At 33.7% G+C, this 21,894-nt stretch overlaps 1 protein-coding gene across 5 annotated transcripts in view; it reads right to left on the reverse strand.

The window, feature by feature from the left end:
• Window positions 1-21,894, reverse strand: part of LOC145246036 (cilia- and flagella-associated protein 43-like) — a 456,783-nt gene that overhangs the window by 312,168 nt on the left and 122,721 nt on the right. For all 5 annotated transcript variants that reach the window (XM_080107869.1, XM_080107868.1, XM_080107867.1 and 2 more), the window contains exons 17-19: window positions 12,520-12,633; window positions 8,403-8,480; window positions 3,649-3,774 (exon numbers count right to left, since the gene is read on the reverse strand). In XM_080107869.1, coding sequence (XP_079963995.1) covers window positions 3,649-3,774; window positions 8,403-8,480; window positions 12,520-12,633 — 318 coding nt within the window. The remainder of the gene's footprint in view (window positions 1-3,648; window positions 3,775-8,402; window positions 8,481-12,519; window positions 12,634-21,894) is intronic.

The following is a 21,894-nucleotide window of genomic DNA, read 5'->3' on the forward strand; positions in this document are numbered from 1 at the left end:
CAACTAAGGCATCAATCCCCAACAGTAGATTAAAATCCAACAGCGATTTGTCTGCAACTAAGGCATCATTCCCCAACAGTAGATTAAAATCCAACAGCGATTTGTCTGCAACTAAGGCATCATTCCCCAACAGTAGATTAAAATCCAACAGCGATTTGTCTGCAACTAAGGCATCAATCCCCGACAGTAGATTAAAATCCAACAGCGATTTGTCTGCAACTAAGGCATCATTCCCCAACAGTAGATTAAAATCCAACAGCGATTTGTCTGCAACTAAGGCATCAATCCCCAACAGTAGATTAAAATCCAACAGCGATTTGTCTGCAACTAAGGCATCAATCCCCAACAGTAGATTAAAATCCAACAGCGATTTGTCTGCAACTAAGGCATCATTCCCCAACAGTAGATTAAAATCCAACAGCGATTTGTCTGAAACTAAGGCATCAATCCCCAACAGTAGATTAAAATCCAACAGCGATTTGTCTGCAACTAAGGCATCATTCCCCAACAGTAGATTAAAATCCAACAGCGATTTGTCTGCAACTAAGGCATCAATCCCCAACAGTAGATTAAAATCCAACAGCGATTTGTCTGCAACTAAGGCATCATTCCCCAACAGTAGATTAAAATCCAACAGCGATTTGTCTGCAACTAAGGCATCAATCCCCAACAGTAGATTAAAATCCAACAGCGATTTGTCTGCAACTAAGGCATCATTCCCCAACAGTAGATTAAAATCCAACAGCGATTTGTCTGCAACTAAGGCATCAATCCCCAACAGTAGATTAAAATCCAACAGCGATTTGTCTGCAACTAAGGCATCATTCCCCAACAGTAGATTAAAATCCAACAGCGATTTGTCTGCAACTAAGGCATCAATCCCCAACAGTAGATTAAAATCCAACAGCGATTTGTCTGCAACTAAGGCATCATTCCCCAACAGTAGATTAAAATCCAACAGCGATTTGTCTGCAACTAAGGCATCAATCCCCAACAGTAGATTAAAATCCAACAGCGATTTGTCTGCAACTAAGGCATCATTCCCCAACAGTAGATTAAAATCCAACAGCGATTTGTCTGCAACTAAGGCATCAATCCCCAACAGTAGATTAAAATCCAACAGCGATTTGTCGTCAACTAAGGCATCATTCCCCAACAGTAGATTAAAATCCAACAGCGATTTGTCTGCAACTAAGGAATCAATCCCCAACAGTAGATTAAAATCCAACAGCGATTTGTCTGCAACTAAGGCATCAATCCCCAACAGTAGATTAAAATCCAACAGCGATTTGTCTGCAACTAAGGCATCATTCCCCAACAGTAGATTAAAATCCAACAGCGATTTGTCTGCAACTAAGGCATCATTCCCCAACAGTAGATTAAAATCCAACAGCGATTTGTCTGCAACTAAGGCATCAATCCCCAACAGTAGATTAAAATCCAACAGCGATTTGTCTGCAACTAAGGCATCATTCCCCAACAGTAGATTAAAATCCAACAGCGATTTGTCTGCAACTAAGGCATCAATCCCCAACAGTAGATTAAAATCCAACAGCGATTTGTCTGCAACTAAGGCATCAATCCCCAACAGTAGATTAAAATCCAACAGCGATTTGTCTGCAACTAAGGCATCATTCCCCAACAGTAGATTAAAATCCAACAGCGATTTGTCTGCAACTAAGGCATCATTCCCCAACAGTAGATTAAAATCCAACAGCGATTTGTCTGCAACTAAGGCATCAATCCCCAACAGTAGATTAAAATCCAACAGCGATTTGTCTGCAACTAAGGCATCAATCCCCAACAGTAGATTAAAATCCAACAGCGATTTGTCTGCAACTAAGGCATCATTCCCCAACAGTAGATTAAAATCCAACAGCGATTTGTCTGCAACTAAGGCATCAATCCCCAACAGTAGATTAAAATCCAACAGCGATTTGTCTGCAACTAAGGCATCATTCCCCAACAGTAGATTAAAATCCAACAGCGATTTGTCTGCAACTAAGGCATCAATCCCCAACAGTAGATTAAAATCCAACAGCGATTTGTCTGCAACTAAGGCCTCAATGTCGACAGCCAGAACATAATCGACCTCCAACTTTATTCTGCTGTATCCTCGGCAATTCAACATCCTTCCATCAGCTGTCAGGACTGCCACTACCTCCTGCTTTCAAAAGTGACACATGGTTTTATTCATAAACATATGTGGGCACCCAGAATCAATTAAAGCCATGTACTTTCATGGAAAGACTTTTTTCATTTTCAGTTGTTTGAGGAGAAAACTGATTCTGAATGTTTCCTCGCCTTCATCGTTTCCCTGGCACTGTGATGTTATATGTCCAAAATCACTTTATCTGAAAGAATATGTCTCATTGCGAACTTTGTGTATCCAACCCCTCAGCCTCTCTTGGCAGTTCAGTAAGCAATCATTCGTCATGTGGTTATGACTATGACACTTGTAGCAAGCAAATTTGTTACCATCATGCACCTTTGATTCTGAAGTTATTCATCTGGAAGAAGAGACCGCCAATTCTGAAGGGCCTTCACTGTCATTCATGATTGCTCGCACTGGGTCAGCAGCTGTTCTGCACTCATTGTTTCTATTCTGGATAAAGCACATATTAGATGTCTAACATGTTGCGGTAATCCAGAGATGATTGTGCATGTTAACCAACATTCAGCCAATAACGTCCCAATCAACTGAGTTTTGCAGCTTGGCAAAAACTCATTCATCTTCTCATCCAGGCGAAGTTGTTGAGCAACAAATTGTTCATATGCATTAAATGCATCAGTGGCATATACATGTCTGCTTGATTAGTTTTGCGTCTGCTTTCTACTCTTTATTATCCATAGACACAAGATTAGAAAAAAATGAGAAAAAAATACAAAACAACAAAGTCTTTGATAATGGTGAATGCCATCAAAAGTCTCAGGAAAAATAATTAAAAAAAAATGATTTTTCATTTAATAAAAAAAAAAAAAAATTACATAACATTACTCAGGTTTCTAAAAATTTTAAATTTTACATAATGAAATAATGCTTTGAAAAGATGTAATTCACTCCTTCAATTGACTTTCGATTTTAGTAAAATGTTCAAGAAGGACATTTTATTTAGGTCAAATTTGTCGAACATCGGTGACAAAAAAGAGAGATGAAGGGAGGGAGAAAGAAAGAATTAGAGTTAGAGGGGGAAATAAAGAGAGTTAAAGAAAGAGAGATGGAAAAAGAAGGAGAGAGAAGGAGACAAACGCAGTTAGAGAAAGACAAAGTGGGAAGTAGAATATGTTTAATGCTCAGAAAGAAAGGCAACACTAAAGCCTTCCTTCGATTTTATAAATTTTAACGAGAGAGAGAGAGAGAGAGAGAGAGAGAGAGAGAGAGAGAGAGAGAGAGAGAGAGAGAGCGTTTTTGTGCCGGACAACCATAAAGTAAATATGTCAGAAATTCTTCATAAAGTTTTAGAAATAGATTGTCATTATTCTATGTATGTTAAAACTGTATTAGCCAGAGTAAATCTATTTCGGTTAAAGGGAGAAAAATAATGTCATAAGCTGAGCTGGACGTCCTGTAAAAACGGAATTTTTATCACTTCAGCTTGTGTTATTTTATGTGAAGTTGATAATTAACGATATCATGAGTTTGCTCACTTTTGTAACAGCTTCCTTCGCTTCTTGTTGCTGACGTGCTTGTTCTTCTACGTCGAGGTCAAACTCGTAGCGTTCTAACTGTTGCATTTCCGGGAGGTTTTCGTTAGTTATCAGCATTTCCTTTACCTTTGATTAAGAAAATAAGAACATCATTTAAATTTAATTCATTTAATTTTAATCTACACATTTTTGAGTACATCTTTTTATTTACTATTATTAAACGTCAATTCCAAACAGGATTTCATTTTGAGATATTTTAATAAACTGGAATAAAAGAAGTTGAATATGTGATTAATTTTTCCCATTTTCCAAAGAAAAATGGTAAAACATATGGAATCTATTGGATTGAGAAGAAAGTTCTTGCGGAATTTTTAATTTTGATTTCAAATGATGTATTTTCAAATAAGTTTTTGTTATAACACCTTTACTTTATATATCTTTTTTAAAGAGCGTTTTTCAATCAATCTAATCGTTTAAATTACAATCGTTTTAAAACAATTATGTCTTCTTTTCAGAACGTTGATTACAAGATGGAAAAAAAGCAAATTCGCACAATTTTCTTATTTCAATTCAAGCTAGGCCGAAAAGCAGCTGAAGCAGCTCGCAATATCAATGAAACGTTTGGCCCAGGAACTACTTGCCTCTGCAAATTTTAAATGAGATTTTCTTATTCAGCATAGTCGAAAATTGTGGAGGTGGACCTAATGTAAAAAAATATCCCCCCCCCAAAGATATTGTGAAATTTACATTTAAGCGTGGTACCAAAAATAAAATGAGACAGAAAAATACCCCCTTTGGGTTTGTACTTGCACAAAGACTTGAAAGAGTTGTCAACAAAAACAAATATATAACAAGTAAATATTTTCAAAGGCAAGATAAGTTACTTTTCTACCTAATTGGATAATTTTTAGTATTTTTATTGGGTTTGTACTACTGTAGATATAGATTCGAAAAAGTTGTCAAAAAATAAATGTATAACAAATATTATCAAAGGCAAGATATGTTACTTTATAACCAAAATGGATAATTTTTTAGTTTTTTTAATGTAAATGTTTATTCGGCTCGAAAAACACAGCATTTACTGCTATATTTGAAAATTACAAATGGCGGCAAACTCGTTAAGTTTGAGAAAATGAGTTAAAACTAAAAAAATATACAAAATACTGTTAAAAACCACCGAATACATGTCTGCCTATGTCATGGTAAGATATAATGAGTGAGTTCCTGACAGTATTTCGTATAGTTTTTTAGTTTTAACTCATTTTTCCGAACTTAACGTGTTCAACACAGTCTGTCACCATTTGTATTTTTCAAATATACCGATAAACACTACACGTTTTCGAACCGATTAAACATTTTACACTAAATAAAAACACTAAAATCTTATCCAGTTAGGCAGAAAAGTAACTTATCTTGCCTTTGATAACATTTATTTGTTATATTTATTTTTCAACAACTTTTTCGTTTCTGTGTTTAGTAATACAAACCCGTTTTATTTACTGTAACGTTTAGTCGGCTTGAAAAACAGTGTTTATCAGTGTATTTGAAAAATACAAATGGTGGCAGAACACTGTTGATGATGTTAAGTTTGGGAAAATGATTTCAAACTAAAAACTCTATAAAATACTGTCAGAAACCCACCGAATATGTCAGCCTATGTCACAATAACATATAATCAGTGGGTGTCTGACACTGTTTCATATAGTTTTTTAGTTTTATACTGATTTTCCCAAACTTAACGTATTCAACAGAGTCCGTGACCATTCGTCTTTGTCAAATACATCAATAAACACTGAGTTTTTCGAGCCGATTAAACATTTTACATTAAATAAAAACACTAAAAAATCATCCAGTTAGGTAGAAACGTAATTTACCTTACCTTTGCTTTCATTTATTCGTTTTTGGACAACATTTTCGACTCTGTGTATAGTAACCCCCCCTCCCCCAATATTAATTAAAAACTCACAGTTTTGAATATAATAAAAAAAAAAACTCTATTTAGCGTTTCAACATTTTAGCAACGTTTGGCTTAATCTGCTGAATGTTGGTCGAGCGAGCCCAAGCCATGATTGACGGTAACTCCTGAGGATCCGGATCCAATTCTGCAAGAGTACTATTTTTTTTCATTTTCGCCTTTTTTTTTTTTTTTTTACTTTTTGGAGTGAATTGTTCTACTGAGAATATAAGAAACATGCATTTTCTCTTTTTATTAGAATTTTCCATTACACCAAATTGAGCCACAGCAACGCGTGTCAGGGTACAGCTAGTAATGTATATATACATGTATTTTGTATTATAATGTATATATATATATATATATGTATATGTATTTTGTATTATAATATATATATATATATATATATTTTGTATTATAATGTATATATATATATATATGTATATGTATTTTGTATTATAATGTATATATATATATATATGTATATGTATTTTGTATTATAATATATATATATATATATATATTTTGTATTATAATGTATATATATATATATGTATATGTATTTTGTATTATAATGTATATATATATATATGTATATGTATTTTGTATTATAATGTATATATATATATATATATATATATATATATATATTGTATTATAATGTATATATATGTATTTTGTATTATAATATATATATATATATATGTATGTATTTTGTATTATAATGTATATATATGTATTTTGTATTATACATGTATATATATATTTATGTATTTTGTACTATAATGTATATATATATGTATATGTATTTTGTATTATAATGTATATATATATATATATATGTCTTGTATTATAATGTGTATATATATATATATATATATATATATATATATATATATGTCTTGTATTATACATGGATAATCTAATTTATAAAACTCACTATGTCTGTCTGTTTGTCTCTATATTTTCAAACTCTATCTCTTCGGAAACTAAAAATGGCAGGGGCCTCAAATGATTGGATTTTTTATGGACTGTCCTTTAATGGGGCTTTAGCCGGTTAAAATAGTTTTTAAGGGGTTAAAATGAGTCAAAATTTAAAACACCGTTGTACATTTTGTACATTCATCTTAATTTATTTTTAATTAGTTCATATGCGTGTCTCCAGCTTTGAAGACTACAGTTTTGTTTCGGTTTCAATTCTAGCTGATCGCATCCAAATACTTTTTTTTTTACTTTTGAAATCACGATTCTATATACAAAATCTTGACAAATTAAAATATCATATTTAAGAGTATTTTACGAAATGCTAACACGTATATGCTCATACATTTGTATGTGCATGATTAACATTTTCACATTGAAAGATCATTATGAATTTGGAAAGAGTTGCTAGGCGTAAGATGTCCTAATGTGGGCTGTATTAAGTTTAATTTCGTTTCGTGCAAAGGAAATAAAAGGGGGTATAAACTCTTTGTGGAAAATACCCCGATTTTTGTGAAATTTTAGACACCAATACTTCTCAAATGCCAGTTTCTTTTGGGTATTTTAAAAGATTTAAGGGGATACAACTTGTCATTTGAAAATTCAAATTTATTAGATTTGTATTGAATTTGATTTATAGTCATTAGACATCACTTAAGCAAAATTTCCTGAATTTTAATTTTTTTGTAAACTTAAGCATTGAATTTAGGACATTTTTTAGAATCCAAAATCATGTAATGGATTTTGATCCAAATCGAAATAAGGATTGTAGATATAAGGTTCAGTGTTAGATAATAACATGGTTAAAAGTTAAATTGGTTATTATCGATCTATCTGTCTATCTATTTATTTATCTATCCAGTGATAGTGTTAAAATAGTTTATAATGGGAGTTATTTATTGTTTAAAGAATACATTGCTCTAGAATATAACAATGGGTTCTAGCTGAAGATGTTTACAGAAATTTAACTTAGCTAAGTTAAATTAGCTAATTTAACTTAGCTAAGTTAAATCAGCTAAGTTAACTTAGCTAAGTTAAATTAGCTAAGTTAACTTAGCTAAGTTAAATTAGCTAAGTTAAATGTAAACCAAATAACCTTGAGCAGTTGCATACACGACAGAGGGCACACGTTAGGAGATGTGTGCTTTTGATGATGATGTAACGGAACTAACAGGTCAAGAGGTCAAGTAGATTAGATTGAGGTGTTTGAGTTTGGTCATGAAAGTGAGCAGACGTGCTTCCAAGCCGAGAAGCGAGGCTGGAAAGAACAAGCATGTAGACACGTAATGCAAACTCCTTGTGAATACCATTAAGACAGCTGAAATAAATTTATATTTTCAAAATATAAAGTGTTGTTCTGACAAAGAAGAAAATTCAGGTGTCTATAATCGTTTATGATGTTGGTCATTGCATGTTTATCACAGAGCCTAGCAGTGAACTCCTGGATAAAGAAAAGGTATGAAGCATCTATATTCTTTTTCATTTATGTAAATACGAACTGTAATATATCCCCGTGTTATACCTCGTTTTATACCATATGTCTATACGTCGAGTCGATACGTGGCTATACAGCTTGACTCAGTCTATAGGTCGATTATATATCAACCTGGCTATACAACATATTCGTATATTTTGATTTTAATCTTCGCAAGGAGACATAAAACTGGTGCAAAACTGTTTGGTTCAAAGAATCTATATTCCCTGTCGTGGAACTTCTAGTTGAAGTATATATTGAAGTATATATTTAAGTGAGATTAATATATAAAAACTGTACAGGAATTGAAAAAAGAAGAAATCCTTGTGCGTTTCATATACATACAGTTCGGCGCATCTGCTTAATTGAGTCTTTGATGTGTTTCTTTGTACCAGCAAACTCTTTATTCTTCTCATGTAAAAGCTAAATAAAAAATAAAAAATAAGAATGTTTGAGTGTTTCTAAAATTTGGTGGAATTCAATGTTGTTATATTTTTTTAAGTAAAATATAATAACGAAAACTTGGCTATTTACAGTTGGACTAGTGTCACTATTTTGACTGTTATAGCAATAAAAAGAAGAATAAAAAAAAACATGTACCCAGAAATGAATATATGGCCCCCTTTTGTCTCAAGAACAATGAATACCCAATCATTGATAACTGTGAACAAAAAAAATCTTAGAATTCTGTTCTGTTGGAAGCAGCAGTAACATCGAATGCTATTTTTACGTATCGACGATTGATTGGACAAAGACTCAAATCATCATTTTTTTAATCAATTTCATCACTTTGATTCACTTTCAAATCTGGTAAATAGTATAAAAACCCATACAGAGCGTTTTTCTTCCTTGTTCCTTTTTTACTTTCACAGACAACAGACGTGCATACGACACATCTTGATTAAATTTTTTTGGCCAAAAACCTTTGACAGATGCTATGAAGGATGTAAACAAACTACTAAATGTTGCGAGAGCATATACACATTGCTAATCAAAGTAATGTCCACAGTTCATATAGGTACTGTTTCACTAACAAAATAGGCGTGTCAATATACACACTATTAATAATGTCTATTTCATTTACACACACACACTGTTAAACGTAAACATACACAACACCAGCCGAAATGAACATGCCCACTCAAACATTTGTAAAGTATTAAGATTCTCGGAATTCTTTATATTTCATCGTCTTACCAAGTTGTGAACAAAAATTATTTTTGTATGGATACATACTTTGCTCGAACATTTAACTGTGGTTCAATCCCATTATTGCAACATTCGTCCAATGTCGTAATGACCACATAAGTCCAATGCAGTGAGTGCCACATAAGTCCAATGCAGTTATGGCAACATTCGTCCAATACAGTGATGGCCACATACATCCAATGCAATGATGGCTACATACATCCCATGCAGTGATGGTCACAGACGTCCAATGTAGTGAGAGCAACGTTCGTCCAATGCAGTGATGGCCACATTCATCAAATGCCGTGATGGCCACATAATCCGATGCAGTGAAAGCCACATACGTCCAATGCAGTGATGGCCTCATAGTACTATGCAGTGATGGTCACAGACGTCCAATGCAGTGATAGCTGCATACATCCAATGCAGTGATGGTCATATAAGTCCGTTGCCGTGATGGTCACGTTTGTCCAATGCAGTGATGGTCACACGCATCCAATGCAGTGATGCCACATACGTCCAATGTAGTGATGGTCACATTCGTCCAATGCAGTGATGGGCACATTTATCCAATGCAGTGATGGTCACATATGCCCAATGCAGTGATGGCAGTGTTTGTCCGATGCAGTGATGGCCACATACGTCTAATGCAATGATGGCCACGTTCATCCAATTCAGTAATGGCCACATAGGTCCAATGTAGTGATGGCCACATAGGTCCAATTCAGTAATGGCCACATACATCCAATGCAATGATGTCTATGTTCGTCCAATGCAGTGATAGTCACATAGGTCCAATGTATTGGTGGTCACATACGTCCAATGTAGTGAAGGTCACATATGGCTAATGCAGTGGTGGCCACGTTTGTCCAATGCAGTGATGGCTACATATATCCAATACAGTGATGGCAACGTTCGTCCAATGCAGTGATGGTAACTTAGATCCAATGCTATGTAGGCCACATACATTCAATGCAGTGATGGCCACATACATACAATGCAGTGATGGAAACGTTTGTCCGATGTGGTGATGGCCACATATGTCCAATACAGCGATGGCCACGTTCATCCAATGCAGTGATGGCCACATATGTCCAATGCAGTTATCGCCATGTTCATCCAATGTAATGATGGCCACGTCCGTCCAATGCAGTGATGGCTACGTTTTTCCAATAAAGTGATAGCCATATACAGCCATTGTAGAGATGTGCATATCTATCCAATGCAGTGATGGCCGCATATGTCCAATACAGTGATGGGCACATTCGTCAAATGCAGTGATGTTAACATGCATCTAAGGCAGTGTAGGCTACATACATACAATGCAGTGACGGTCACATACGTCCAATGCAGTGACGGTCACATACGTCCAATGCAGTGACGGTCACATACGTCCAATGCAGTGATGGACACATATGTCCTATCAAGTGATGGCCATATACAACCAATGCAGTGATGATCACATACGTCCAATGCAGTGATGGAAACGTTTATCTAATTCAGTGATGGCGACTTACGTCCAATTCAGTGATGGCCACGTTCATCCAATGTAGTGATGGCCACATAATTCAATGCAGTAGCGACCAGGTTCGTCTAATGCAGTGATGGCTACGTTCGTCCTATGCAGTGATAGCTTCATACGTCCAATGCAGTGATGGTCATACGTTTAATGCGGTGATGGCTACATAATCAAATCCAATGCAGTGATGGCAACGTTCGCCCAATGCAGTGGTGGACACATGCATCCAATGCAGTGATGGTCACATAGTCCAATGAATCGATCACCACATAGTCAAATGCAGTGATGGTCACATACAGCAAATGGAGTGATGGCAACGTTTGTCCAATGTGGTGATAGCCACATACGTCCAATGCAGTGATGGCCACGTTTGTCCAATGCAGTGATCGATACATATGTCCAATGCAGTGATAGCCTTGTTCGTCCAATGCAGTAATAGCCACGTTCGTCCAATGCAGTGATTACCACATACGTCCAATGCAGTGATAGCCACGTTCGTCTCATGCAGTGATGGCCACATTAGTCCAATGCGGTGATGGCCACATTCGTATAATGCGATAATGGTCATGTTTATTCGATGCTCTTTACTCTGTGAATCCGTCAGCAAGTACACTTTGCTTTAAATATCCTCAAAACGTAAGAGTGGTGCAACTCATTCGCATACTAGACACAATTTTTCCATAGTTGGAGGAAGGGAAAATGTCGCTTCCAACATGTTTCTGTGTTAATTTGTTTTTCTTCTACTTTGGTGTCTCGGTTTTCCATTTCATACATTTATATTTCGTTAGATATTCATCCTCTAAATATATGTTTCACATGATCTCTCTTTGAATTAAAAATGACCGAATCCGATGCATTCCTGAAGAAGGCCTGAGAATACAGTGGCTGAAATTTCGTTGCAATGGCAACCAGTCCGTCTGTTAATAGTATATATTACAATTTTCATTAAAAAAATCGCTCCATCCCTTGCATCATATTTGTAAAGGCATAACAACTATCTGTAATAGAAGAAACTACTCACACAAACTGCAGGCTTGTCAGGTGCAGAAATTGAAAAAAGAAAAAGAAGTAAAGAACTTGGATTTGTAGATGGATTCTTTTTATAAGTAACATAAATTTGCATATGAGGAGAATTGCTGCCTTAAGAGCGAATTGACAATTGAGTGCTTGGCAGTTTAAAGGAAACATTGAAGCTGAAAGTTGTTTTGAATTACATTGGTTAAATGAAGAGGAGTTTTGTCAGTTTTCTTTTACAGAGATTTGTTGGTGCGAATTACGATGTTAGTGAAAAACGCTACTTGGCCTTCGGGCCAGGATCAAAGTGTAGTATCTGTTCTTCAGATACTGCAGGCTATGACTAGCTATGCCTAGCTATGACTAGCAAAGACCAGATGTGGGGGCAACCCCACATGCCTGACCTTTAACCAGCTCCCATTTCCCACCTCTCGGGAGCTGGTCCCCTTTTTCCCTTCCCCCTCCCTTCACTCCTCACATTAAAAATCGGCCTTGTGCCTAATTTGCTCGGTGGGGGAGCAAATAAATACCATCTGTTCTTCGGATGCTGCACTTCTATCTCTTGTTCTCTTTCGGTGGAGGAGAAATCCTTCACGACTGAGACAATTTTTATTTTTGTACCTTTTCTCCACGTTAAAAAACGACCCTGGTGTCTAACTCTGTCTCGTGGGGAGGCATAGTAAATAGGTACGATGTTAGTGAAGCGGAATTCCATCAGTTTTCTTTGGGAATTACACTAACCTTGGCTTTTTTGATTTCTATCCATGAACCTTTCAGGATGGGGGATAGCAGCTCCGAGGAATGTCCACTCTTTTCCTCTGTGGGTGAAACTTCATTTTCAACTTCTTCAGTTTTCTAGAGGAATAATGATATAAAAATAAAGCTTTAGATGATTAGAAAAACCAAATGAAAAAGTGAAATAATTATTGAAGGAGAAAGAGAATGATGAGGTTGTGAGTAACAAAGAAAACGTCACAAACGCTTTATAAGTCTTTTTTTTTTGCACGTTCACTAATCGAAGTTCTTTTTATAACTTTAACGATTTTGTAGTTTAAGGTCATGCAAAGAGGGTGTTAGTGTTAAAGACAGAGTAAACGCGATTTGTCATCTTGTTTTTATAAGTTCTGTCATTCTTTGCTTGTGTTCTACAATTTCTTAGTCTTTGTAGAGAAGACATGCTCACACTTGCTTTGGTTTAGGATTCCACATGCGATTGTTATTCATCTTCGAACTAATTTAGAAATATCGTTTCATTCTAGTAAGATTGGATGCGGGTCTATAAAATACGTTTAAAAACAGAAGTGTTCAACGTAAGGTTAGATTAATTAAGAAAATGGAATTTTCCATTGGAGATTAAGTGAAAAGTTAAGTTGACATGCATAGGAAATTTCGTTATGGTAGGAAGCAACATGGTAAAGAGGCGAGATAGATCCTGTGTCTTCGGTGATCAACCCGAAAATGAAGTCTTCTACAACGTATCGAGGATGATCAGAAAGCTGCATTCATCTAGATTTAATTGCTATACAAAATAACTAAGTAAATCAAGCATAAGATACAGTCTAGAGCAAATAATGGAGTTATTGTTGTTCTTTTTAATTTCTTCTGTTAATAGAACAATAAAAAGTAAAAAGAAAAGATAAACATCTATTTGGCGACTGATGCTGCTATTACTACAGAAAGACATCATTATCCATTGAGCTGCCTACTTAGAATGTATCAATGGGACGACACCAGTTAGCTTTCAAAATGGCAAAAAGAATCGGTAGACTATAATACTACACCCTAATGTATTAGTCATCTTTATAACTGGCCATTCGTTCCTCAACGCCCTTGACATTTTTTAAAACATCCAATGTTCAGATGAGCCTAGTTTGACACAAGGCCATTCAATATTTTACATTAAGATAATTATAGTTCCATTGATAAAATAGTGTGAACTTGCTTTTGATAATCATAGCAAATAATTACAAATTACAAAATGAACGTGCTTTATATGTTATAAGAACTTTATTATTTGTATTATTTGGATTCTTCGGATTCATGTTCTCATCTTGAGTGTTATTTTCACAACTTTTCGGTCGATGTAATCTTCGACCTTCTTCAGGTGTATCTTGTCAAACTTGGAAATCTGCACATGGTATTATGCTTTCATTCCAACATGATTGAGTAGAAGTCCTACATTTTTTTTTTACATGAGCATAACCACTTATCAAGGCCCAAAGACCACTCGAGGATAAGGGTTAAGAGTGTACATTAGTCACTTGAACAATATAGTAATTGTTAGTAATGGAAATTCGGTAAATTTGTTAACTTAAGTGGAACGGCTCATCAAGAACTTGTTTATGTTGGACTTGAAGACGGAAGACCGTTCCACAGGCGTGCACTTCTAAGAAAGAAGCTTTGTTCATGGAATCTACGTTTAGGTTTAGGCACAGATGAAGAGTGGGGGGAATTATTGATAGTGTTTTCAGATAGACGAGTGTTCCTTGTGAAAGTTTGGCGAGGGGGGGACCATAGATTTAAGCTCAGTCGAACACTTTCCATGAAAATAGCAATAAAGCAGAGACAAACTCGCAATATGTCTTCTGTGAGATAGAGGTTGCAAGGAAGAGAAAAGAACATCTCCTACGAGGCTACAAAGTCTATTTTGAACTCTATCAAGGCAGGACAAGTTCTTTCTAGCAGCTCCTGCCCAGATGTGGCAACAGTACTCCATCCTTGGACATATCTGGCTCTTATATAGATAGAGAATTGCATCAGCAGTGAGATATCTACTGGATCGATAGAAGGATCCCACCATTTTTCCAGCAGCCTTGGCAACAGATTTAATGTACGTGTTCCATTTCAGATCAGGAGTAAAGGTCAAGCCCAGAAGCTTGTCAAAACATGAGGCCTCCCCAAGACGAGAGCCATTCATTTCAATTGATGCCAGATGTGGATCAGAACGTTGATGATGTAAAGATAGAAGCTTTTTAGATGCATTAAAAGTAATCAGCCACCGCTTTCCTCATTGTACCACGTGCTCAAGGTCAGAGGAGAGAGAATCAGAGAGAACTTGGTTGTTTACAGTCTAAGATGTGCTACCATAGATGTGCTACCTTAGATATTCTACCACATAATTCACAATTGTATTTTCATTGTTGTCTGAAGATTGAACCTTCAATTGCCAGAGTGTAAATTACAACTGAATTTTACCAAATATTTCATCAAAGAATTCAAATAATACGAATAACCAATCCTCATCTAAAAAAACAGACAAAAAAAAACCCGGAAGCATTTCATCTATCCTTTTTTGCTAGTGGTTGATAGGCAGAAATCAGAAGCTCACCATAGTATTAATGCTGGCATCCCTCAGGGTTCCATCTTAGATCTAACTCTCTTCTTAATCTTCATCAATGATTTCCCAAATTACATTCTTAGACCATTCATAGACATTTATGCAGACGACACGACCATCTATGGAAACACTTCAAAAGCCAAAAGTGATCAAGATCTCTCTGATTCTGTATTTGCTGATCTTGAGCACGTGGTGCAACGGGGGAAAAAGGTGGCTAGTTAATTTAAAGCATCTAAAACCAAGCTTCTCTCTTTCCATCATCAACGCTCTGACCTTTATCTGGCTCCAATTGAAATGAACGGATCTTATCTTGAGGACGCTCCATGTTTAGTCAAGCTTCTTGGTCTGACCTTCATTTCTGCTCTGAAATGGAGCACATATATCAAATCCATTGACAATATTTCTGGAAAAATGCTGGAAACATTCTATCACTCCAGTATCTCACTGCCGATGCAATTCTTTACCTAAGAGCCAAGTACGTCCTAAGATGGAGTAATGTTGCCACATCTGGCTAGGAGCTGTTCGAAGCATCTTATCCTACTTTGAGAGAGTTCAAAATTGACTTCGTAATCTAGTAGGTGATTCTCTTTTCTCTTCTCTGCAACCTCTCCCCCACAGAAGAGACGTTGCAGGCTTGTCTCTGCTCTATCCTTATTTTCATGGCAAGTGCTCGACTGAGCTCCAATCTATGGTTCATCCTTGCCAATCTTTCACAAAAAGCACTTGTCTAGGCAAAATCACTATAAAAAATTCCAACTCTCTATCGATGTCTAAACCTAAACGTGGATTCTATGAACAAAACTGCCCGCCTGTAGAACTGTTCTGCTGCTCTGCTTTCCAGCCGACTACCATATTGTCATCTTCAAGTCAAACACAAACAAGTTCTTATTTAACCATCCTTTTAAATAATTTAATTATACCAAAGTTCCACTACTAAGATTACTATACTATTCTCCCAATGACTACTATGCACACATTAAGTCTTAACCTTGAATGGCCTCCAGGCCTTCATATGTGGTGATCCCCCTGTAAAAAAAAGATCCAACAATCGTCTGTAATCCTCAAGATATTTATCTCCCTATCAACCATACACAAACACATTAACCCTTTTCTTCAAGTGGGCTTTGGGCCTTGATGTGCAGTGACTTGTTAATAAACTGTGATAATGGTGTAAAGAGACACGGCAATAAGCGCCCAAGGTTGGCATCTGCCCACTATAGAGACGTACTGGCATTCAAACCTGAACCTGTCCAGACGAAAATAAGAGTAATGCAAATTTGAGCGCTGTCGGGATTCGAGTGTCAGCATAAAAGGAAGTTTTTTTTTTTTCATGTCTCAGAAATGATATCTCCTGCATGAGAGTTCACTGCGAAGAAGAAGAAGAAGAAGAAGAAGAAGAAGATCTCTATAAAGCCACTATTCGCCTGTGCCTGGACTGGTGGACTATTCATTAGTCTCTTACACTTGAGCAGGGTGCAAAAAAGAATTTCTAATCTATTTGGTCCTGTTTGCCATGCTCCAGCATCTCGTGCAATGTTGCAATATTTGTACTTCAACTACTTTCATGAAATGTGCTCTATTAGCTTACTACACTTGTACTTCATCAAAACCCGACCAACAGCAAAATAGCATCTTTTCTGTGTAGATCTTACTAGATCACGGAAGATTTTTTTACCAAAATAGCTTCTTTTCTTGTTTTGTTTCTCTGACAATATTAACATACAGAAATTTCAATGTAATGTAGACAAACATCTTGCTGCACAATTCTCCACTCACGTTACCTCTACAAATCTGACTCCTATCACAGTATCCCATTATGCTTCAGTGACAATATCCCTTGTTCGAGGTGAATGAAAGTAAAAAAGAAAAAAGACATAACGGGAAGAATTCTTCTCTCCCTCCTCTTCTCTCGTTTCCTAATTGATAGAAAATAGTTGCTCAATGGAGAGCGACGTCTCTCAGTAGTGGTGTCAGTAGCAATCTAAAAGGTGTTGATCCTTTTTCTTTCTCTTTATGACTGCAATAATGGAAGCAATTAAAAAACAACTAATAATAACTTTATTATAGGCTGAAGTATTTACTTTACGTTTTACAACAAGTACATCGAAATGAACTACATTTTCCCTTTCCAAACACATGTACACAATTTTTTTCGCACTTGCTAAAGAACACTTTTTTCTAGGACATTCATGAACTCTTTTAAACTCGTAGGAAATACCAACCCATTATTTTCATTGTCTTAAATCGTTGAATAAAATTAATTCATTTTGTATGGATAAACGATAAGCGACTGGAATAATGGAAGCAATTAAACAAACGACAAATAACTCCATTATTTGCTCTGGGATTCGATTAATATTTTTTACATTAGTTAACAACAAGTACATGAATTTGTTTTTTTACATCTATATGAACTTATTTTTTTTACATCTATATAAACTTTTTTTTACATGTATATGAACTTTTTTTTTACATGTATATGAACTTTTTTTTACATCTATATGAACTTTTTTTTAAAAATCCATATGAACTTTTTTTTACATCTATAAGAACTTTTTTTTTACATCAATATGAACTTTTTTTTACATCTATATGAACTTTTTTTTACATCTATATGAACTTTTTTACATCTATATGAACTTTTTTTTTACATCTATATGAACTTTTTTTTACATCTATATGAACTTTTTTTTAAAAATCCATATGAACTTTTTTTACATCTATAAGAACTTTTTTTTTACATCTATATGAACTTTTTTTTACATCCATATGAACTTTTTTTTACATCTATATGAACTTTTTTTTACATCTATATGAACTTTTTTTTTTACATCTATATGAACTTTTTTTACATCTATATGAACTTTTTTTACATCTATATGAACTTTTTTTTACATCTATATGAACTTTTTTTACATCCATATGAACTTTTTTTTACATCTATATGAACTTTTTTTTACATCTATATGAACTTTTTTTTTACATCTATATGAACCTTTTTTTACATCCATATGAACTTTTTTTTACATCTATATGAACTTTTTTTTACATCTATATGAACTTTTTTTTTACATCTATATGAACTTTTTTTTACATCTATATGAACTTTTTTTTACATCTATATGAACTTTTTTTACATCTATATGACCTTTATTTACATCTATATGACCTTTTTTATACATCTAAATATTTTACATCTATATGAACTTTTTTTACATCTATATGAACTTTTTTTACATCTATATGAACTTTTTTTTTACATCCATATGAACTTTTTTTACATCTATATGAACCTTTTTTACATCTATATGAACTTTTTTTTACATCTATATTATTTTTTTTACATCTATATGAACTTTTTTTACATCTATATGAACTTTTTTTTTACATCTATATGAACTTTTTTTTTACATCTATATGAACTTTTTTACATCTATATGAACTTTTTTTTACATCTATATGAACTTTTTTTTACATCCATATGAACATTTTTTACATCTATAATTTTTTGTTTACATCTATATGAACTTTTTTTTACATCTATATGAACTTTTTTTACATCTATACGAACTATTTTTTACATCTATATGACCTTTTTTAATCTATATGAACTTTTTTTTACATCTATATTAACTTTTTTTACTCTATATGAACTTTTTTTTACATCTGTACGAACTATTTTTTACATCTATATGAACTTTTTTTACATCTATGTATTTTACATCTATATGACCTTTTTTTTTACATATTTTACATTTTTAACATTTAGTTAACAACAAGTACATGAATTTGTTTTTTTACATCTATATGAACTTATTTTTTTTACATCTATATGAAATTATTTTTTTTACATCTATATGAACTTTTTTTACATCTATATGACCTTTTTTTTCATCTATATGAACTTTTTTTACATCTATATGAACTTTTTTTTACATCTATATCAACTTTTTTTACATCTATACGAACTATTTTTTACATCTATATGAACTTTTTTTTACATCTATACAAACTTTTTTTTACATCTATGTATTTTACATCTATATGAACTTTTTTTTACATATTTTACATATTTTACATCTATATGAACTTTTTTTACATCTATATATTTTACATCTATATGAACTTTTTTTTTACATCTATATGAACTTTTTTTTTACATCTATATGAACTTTTTTTACATCTATATGAACTTTTTTTTACATCTATATGAACTTTTTTTTGCATCTATATATTTTACATCTATATGAACTTTTTTTTACATCTATATGAACTTATTTTTACATCTATATATTTTACATCTATATGAACTTTTTTTTACATCTATATGAACTTTTTTTTACATCTATATATTTTACATCTATATGAACTTTTTTTTGCATCTATATATTTTACATCTATATGAACTTTTTTTTGCATCTATATATTTTACATCTATATGAACTTTTTTTTTTACATCTATATGAACTTTTTTTACATCTATATGAACTTATTTTTATATCTATATATTTTACATCTATATGAACTTTTTTTTGCATCTATATATTTTACATCTATATGAACTTTTTTTACATCTATATGAACTTATTTTTACATCTATATATTTTACATCTATATGAACCTTTTTTTTACATCTATATGAACTTTTTTTACATGTATATGAACTTTTTTTTTTACATCTATATGAACTTTTTTTACATCTATATGAACTTTTTTTTACATCTATATGAACTTTTTTTACATCTATATGAAATTTTTGTTTTTACATCTATATGAACTTTTTTTGCATCCGTATATTTTTTTTACATCTATATGAACTTTTTTTTACATCTATATGAACTTATTTTTACATCTATATATTTTTCATCTATATGAACTTTTTTTTACATCTATATGAACTTTTTTTGCATCTATATGAACTTTTTTTGTTCATCTATATGAACTTTTTTTTGCATCTATATATTTTACATCTATATGAACTTTTTTTTACATCTATATGAACTTTTTTTTTTACATCTATATGAACTTTTTTTGCATCTATATATTTTACATCTATATGAACTTTTTTTTACATCTATATGAACTGTTTTTGCATCTATATATTTTACATCTATATGAACTTTTTTTACATCTATATGAACTTTTTTTTACATCTATATGAACTTTTTTTTGCATCTATATATTTTACATCTATATGAACTTTTTTTACATCTATATGAACTTTTTTTTACATCTATATATTTTGCATCTATATGAACTTTTTTTTTTACATCTATATGAACTTTTTTTTACATCTATATGAACTTTTTTTTACATCTATATATTTTACATGTATATGAACTTACGTTAATAATATCTATATGAACTTACGTTAATAATATAAGAATGTGGGAACATGATGAGAATTAGCAGCGAACCGGATGTTAAAGCATCCACCATAAGAGACAAAATGAAAAATCGTCTTTTGCACATGGCTCCACACATCGCTTCCGTTTGGGAAGAAAAAAATAAGATAACCACAAAATAATTATCCACCAATGGCAGAGCTCCGCACCTAAAATAAACACCTCAAATATCACAGTCACTGGGAGCCAGTTTGCCACTATAAGACGAGGGATTTGAGGGAATAAAAAAGGTGGGAAGAGGAGATTCGCCCTGTTGCGTCAGTGGACGCGCGGACAGATTCTCCCACCCGACCTAAAGAGATGAAGAGAAGAGAACTCGCCCCGCTGCGTCAGCGAGCGTATGGACGGATTCTGTCACCAAACCTGAAGAGACATAATGAAGAAGAAAAAGAAATAAGGCACCAGTGAACTGAAGCCGATTACGCTCTCGTGTTATGGGCCAAATGCCTTCAATTCTAAACGCTGCCTAATTCACACAAACCAAAGAAGAGAGGAGGAAAAAGAAGACGAAGACGCCGGGCTGCTAGATGCTGATGAAAAAGTCACCCGCTTTCCAGTTACAAGCCAGGACACGCATCACCGACAGCAAGATGACCGGCCTACCCTAACCATCTCCATCGTCCAAAAGATAAGTTACATTTTACGAACATTCATTCCTTGTCAATTCATACATACCTACAAACATTTTACGAACATTCATCTCCTTTGTTAAATCACATTCCATCCTACGAACACTTTGCCTCTCCTAATACAAGTTGTTGGTAGTAAATAAAATTGGTTCTCAACCTTCAATATTCGCCTGTCTTTAATTATATGGAGTCAGAATCTACATACTTCCAACGTTGTTCATTTCATGTATTCTTTGTTGTGGCCTCTATGGCATCCTTTTCCACCTCTAATCCTTTTTATAAATACCGAGGCCATAAATATCCGTTTGAACAAAACCGACGAAGAAAAATGTTAGATTTTTTGAACAAATCAACCAGTTTGTGAAAAATTTGTCAACATTTTTATATTAGAATAAAAATTATTTTCATTTAAATGATGAACTATTTACATTACCTGTTTTGTCTTGGATTTTGTTTAGTGAAATTTATTTTGGGACATGACTGAATAGAAAATGTAAATGTACTTGGATTGAAGTTTATGAGACTTTTGGGTTTGTATGTACTCCTCCTCCTCCTCCTCCTCTTCTCCTCCTTCTCCTCTTCCTCCTCCTCGCGTCACTTCTCATCTTATTCACCCTTTATTGTCATCTGTTAGATCATAATCAGTAGTGATTGGATTGATAGACGGAAAGATTCATGGACGCCAGATTTTATCGTTACGGTTACTGATGATGATGATGATGATGATGATGATGATGATGATGAT

Source organism: Euprymna scolopes, chromosome 23, assembly GCF_053919585.1.
Source record: "Euprymna scolopes isolate OS-2025 chromosome 23, ASM5391958v1, whole genome shotgun sequence".
Lineage (NCBI taxonomy): Eukaryota > Metazoa > Mollusca > Cephalopoda > Sepiida > Sepiolidae > Euprymna > Euprymna scolopes.